The sequence below is a fragment of the Emys orbicularis genome, chromosome 6 (assembly GCF_028017835.1).
Source record: "Emys orbicularis isolate rEmyOrb1 chromosome 6, rEmyOrb1.hap1, whole genome shotgun sequence".
In the NCBI taxonomy this organism is placed as follows: Eukaryota; Metazoa; Chordata; order Testudines; family Emydidae; genus Emys; species Emys orbicularis.
In genome coordinates, this window is record NC_088688.1 from 77575089 (window position 1) to 77579718 (window position 4630).

At 41.4% G+C, this 4630-nt stretch overlaps 1 protein-coding gene across 1 annotated transcript in view; it reads left to right on the forward strand.

Annotated features, from left to right (window-relative positions):
- The first annotated feature begins 359 nt into the window (after nt 1-359).
- Nucleotides 360-4630, forward strand: part of PRDM6 (PR/SET domain 6) — an 84402-nt gene continuing 80131 nt past the window's right edge. The window contains exon 1 of the mRNA XM_065406992.1: nt 360-867. Coding sequence (XP_065263064.1) covers nt 360-867 — 508 coding nt within the window. The remainder of the gene's footprint in view (nt 868-4630) is intronic.

Genomic DNA, 4630 nt, shown 5'->3' on the forward strand with positions numbered 1-4630 from the left:
CACTCCACCCCCGGCCCAGTAGCTCTGTACTGTGGTTTATTGACAGAGAAGCACTTAGTGTATGGTGCAGTCGTTGAAAAGTTCCCTTCTCTGCCTGTTTCGGAAGGAGCCGGTTATGTATGTCAGGCGGGGACTTCTCTGACCCTAGGCTGGGTTTTTTTTCTCGCTAAGGCTGGGACACGGCAGAAATCAAAGCAGGGCACTTTGTTCTGTCTGCTCTTTCAGACAGCCCCCGCACCTCGGCCGCGGGAGGCGGTGTCTCTGAACGCTGGCTCGGCTTGGGGCAGGCAGGAGGCACCGCGCGGAGGTAGGAGCTCACGCCTGTCTCTCCCGTTTCCCCTGCTCTCTAGGCTGCAGAGATGTTGAAGCCCGGCGACCCAGGCGGATCTGCTTTTCTGAAGGTGGATCCAGCTTATCTCCAGCACTGGCAGCAGCTGTTCCCGCAGAGCAGCCAGCTCAAGAGCAGCGGGGCCCTCACCCAGCTCCCACCGCCCGAGAGAGCGGATCCCTCGGCTGACAGCCTCCGCCAGCGCCCAGCCTCTCTCTCCTCCGCTTCCTCTTCCTCCTCTTCGTCCACCCCATCTTCTTCCACCTCCTCTTGCGCCGCCGCCGCCGCTTCCCTGGCCGGGCTGACCTCGATCTCTGTGGCCCAGATTCCTGTCTTTGGGCCGCTACCGAGCTCCGAGTCCCCCTCCGGAGCGCCGGCCTCCCTGCAGAGCAAAGACTTGTGCGGCGGGGGCGCCAAGTGCAGCGAGCGGGCTGCGCCCAGGTTTCGATGTACAGCAGAGGAGCTGGACTATTACCTGTATGGACAGCAACGCATGGAGATCATCCCCCTGAACCAGCACACCGGTGACCCCAACAACCGTATGTACCCCTTCATACAGCTACCCTCCCTGCCCAGGGCAAGCCTAACACCTAGAGAGTCCGAAATCAGTCCGCTCACGCCCAAGATTGGGTAACAGCGACCTTGAACCTGCACCCTATCGCTCTGCACCCTGCTCTCTCCTACTGACAAGCGTCAAATGTCCTGCTCTTCCCCGCCAATTACAATTAGTCGCATTGCTTGGTAGAGCCAGGTTTAAGTGCATTGCTTGGTAGAGCCAGGTTTAAGTGCATTGCTTGGTAGAGCCAGGTTTAAGTGCATTGCTTGGTAGAACCAGGTTCCATTTCTGTCGAAGACCCTTCTCTGGGAGGTGCCCTTTACAAAACAAGGTTTTCTGGGAGCAAGTTTTTGAGAGAGTGCTTAGGGAAATGAATTCAGAATGCAGATAAGCAACACAGCAATTCACTGTGAAGTGGTTCCTTTTGTTTCTCTTACTTGGTTCCTATATGGAAAGCCAAAGTTTGCAGGACATTATTCTTAGCTCTTTTACAACAAATCAATTACTCAGCTGCGCTTGGCAGGCGAAAAGTTTTCATTTGAAAGGCTGTGGAGAACTTCCTCCCCGCCCCCCCCGCCCCATCTCACCTTGGAATATCATTTACCTTTCAGAGCTTGTTAACATCAATCACACCTTGCTAGTTTATTTTTATTTCTATTGAAAAGTGTGACATAGTAATCTAATATGACACGTTTGCTTTCAAAAGTATAAATGTCCTGTACCGGATTGGATGTCAAACCCAATTTTGTACATGGGATTTGATAGGCACTTAATCCTGTTATCACCGCAATTGTTTTTTTATTTTTTGGAGGTAGACCCAAATTATTAAACAGTCTTTGTTAATTTCTAGAAGTTGTTTACACCTACTGTTTGTAGCATTCATAAATATTAAATATACCATCAATGGCCTCAATAGATAATATTAATTAAAACATGTTAATACTTTCTCAAAGTATTGACTAGATTGACCCATCACATTTATTAACAATAACATACATTTCGTCTCTATGTAAGTAGAACGCTCTAAGATATCTTTATCGCGTATGTTTTCTGCATTGTTCCCAAAAGACTGCTTCTTAAAATACTTTGAACTTTTGTTTTAGATAGGCTATTAAAAATACTCCAAAACTCAACAACAAGCCATAAACACATACAAAAGTAAAATGTGGGTTTGTTTAATTTCATTTCAAAGACTGACTTGTTTCGAAAGTTGCCATTAAATGGCACTCTGTTGTGAATTAATTAAATTGCATTGATATTAATACTCTTAAAGAGTATGAGGGAAGTTGGTACAAGTTTAGTTCCTTCCTTGCCTTGCAAATGTTTCTGTTTTGGATAGCGGTTTAGTTTTCAACGACTTTTGTGCTTCAATTTTACTCTGTAGCCAAAAGACTTAGCGTATTTTCTACTCTCCAGTGCAGAAAACCTGATCTCATAAATTACATGCACTTAATGGAATTTGAAATGCACTTTTAATCGCCAACCAAACTACTCAGACAATACATGTTTAACTTCTCAGAGCAGCTCTGTAAATCTACAAGATAAAGGTTTTAAAAAGAGAAAGAAAGATAAAGTGATTTGGAAGGAACATTTTTAAGGAGTGAATGGAATAAATAGCACGCTGGTGAAGTCTGCAGAGTTTCTTTCCAATCACAGCATTAAAGGTGGATTTGATAAAGAATACATCGATCACAAAGGACGTTTGTAAAATGTTCATCTTGTTGTGCCTGAATAGTTTTCACCGTGTGAAAGCAAGGGAGAAATGGTGCAAGAATTATTACATTTTGCAGGTCCTCAGTAAATGCATTGTCATTTAACTTGTTTGGCAGGCAACTTTTGCTTGCAATTATATTAGATTTATTATTATTATTAGGTATTTATTATTTAATAAGAAATGTTAACACGTAGATATGTTTGCTCTGTGATTTTGGGCAATATGTTAACAAAAGGGAGATAATACATACTTTATATGGAAATTACAATAATATGCTCTTCACTTATGAAGGCACAATTCAAAAAGAAAACTGATCAGCACTGGGATAGCTGGTACATACATCATATAACGTGAAAGAAAATGTACAGAAATCACAGTACTGTGATCTTTGGTAGAACTGATTTTCAACTAGCTTCACTACTTCCTTAATTCAGTGTACTGTAGGTGGCTCTCTGAGGGGAAGGAGAGTGGTTTGTGGATGAGGTGAGAGGTGATTGATTTTAATTTGAGTTCTAGCTCCAAATAAATCTACCGAAGTTCCAAGATTGGCAAAGAGTCACTTAAAAAGCACAGAAGTTGCAATGCTGTTTTTTTTTTAAAGAGTTCTGTGCCCGAAAGATAGCAACAGATTGAGGGCCCGATCTGTTGAAGTAAGTGGATAGTATAACAGAGTAGGGACTGCGGGATCGGGCCTTAATATATGCAGAGGTTTCGAAGTACACATTTTCGGGGTTAGGCGTAGGAACCTTACTAACAGATATTTCTTGGATTTAGTTTTGTTTGCGCTTCTTCTTAAAAATACTGTGAAATTATAAGTCATTGTAGTCATTATTTCTTCTCTAAATGATACTTTTAACATCCTTTCCCCCAACAAGGAAGAATAAACTCCTTCTCTGCCTTACAGGAATCACAGTTTGGATTAACATCTTTAGGGAAACACAGTCTCTTTTATCAGAGGGTAGCCGTGTTAGTCTGTATCCACAAGACTATTATTATTGCGCTGCAGAAAAGAGACTGGTTCAAACTTTTTCCTTGACCTAGATGCTTTGCAAATAAAACCTCCCCCACACGTTTAATATTAATATTGTGGCACAAATCTACAAAAGACCTATAGTGATGATGAATTCCAAATTCACATGCACCACTAGCTCAATAGCTTGCATATTGTGGCTAATAAATACATAACTTAAATTAAATAAACAATACAAAGTTGCAAATTGCGTCTTGGGCTTTGACACCATTTAAACGCTATTATAATGTAAGGTTCACATTTAATTTCTTTAATTTAAAATATTTTACGGAGAATTATACAATATGGACAATCACAAAGGTGATTGTAGTTTTGACCATTTTGGTTAGTAAAGTTAATACGTCTTTTCAAAATGCGTATTATTTACCCTATAATAGTAAAAAAAAATACTCTAACAAATACTAAAACCTTACCTTATCCTACATATTATCCTGTTCAATTATGCTAGTCAATTAATATCCTATCATCACTCATTTATATGGACTGTTATGACGTTAAAGATAGATGCGAAAAAGTTACTCCCAAACACATGCGTCGATTTTCAAACATCAGTTGAAAATTGTTGCATTTTTTTAAACGAATCCACAAGGATTGTGGGCTAAATGTCTGTTGTTGTTTTTTCTCAAATTGAGTTATTTTGAGTTAGAAAATCACAATAATCAAACTAATTAGGGCCCAAACCGGCAGTCTTTACTCCCATTGAAGGAAATGGGATTCTATTAAAATCAATGGTAATGTTGCCTAAGTAAGAGATACGCGATTGCGGACAATTTTCTGAGTAGCTCTTTATCTAAAAGGAGCAGAATTATTAGGGTGGGGGGTTATGAAGGAGGGGATATATATAGGAGGAGATGAGGTCCTGGGTTGGGTATTTGAATACCAAGTTTCAGTGTGGGGAAAAGTTGAACTGCCCCAAGGACAGCTCCCTTGCTCCTGGGAAGAGGCTTTCATACTGGAAGGGCTGAGTCCTCTATCTTAATTGTAAAGCACCAACCTGCCGCT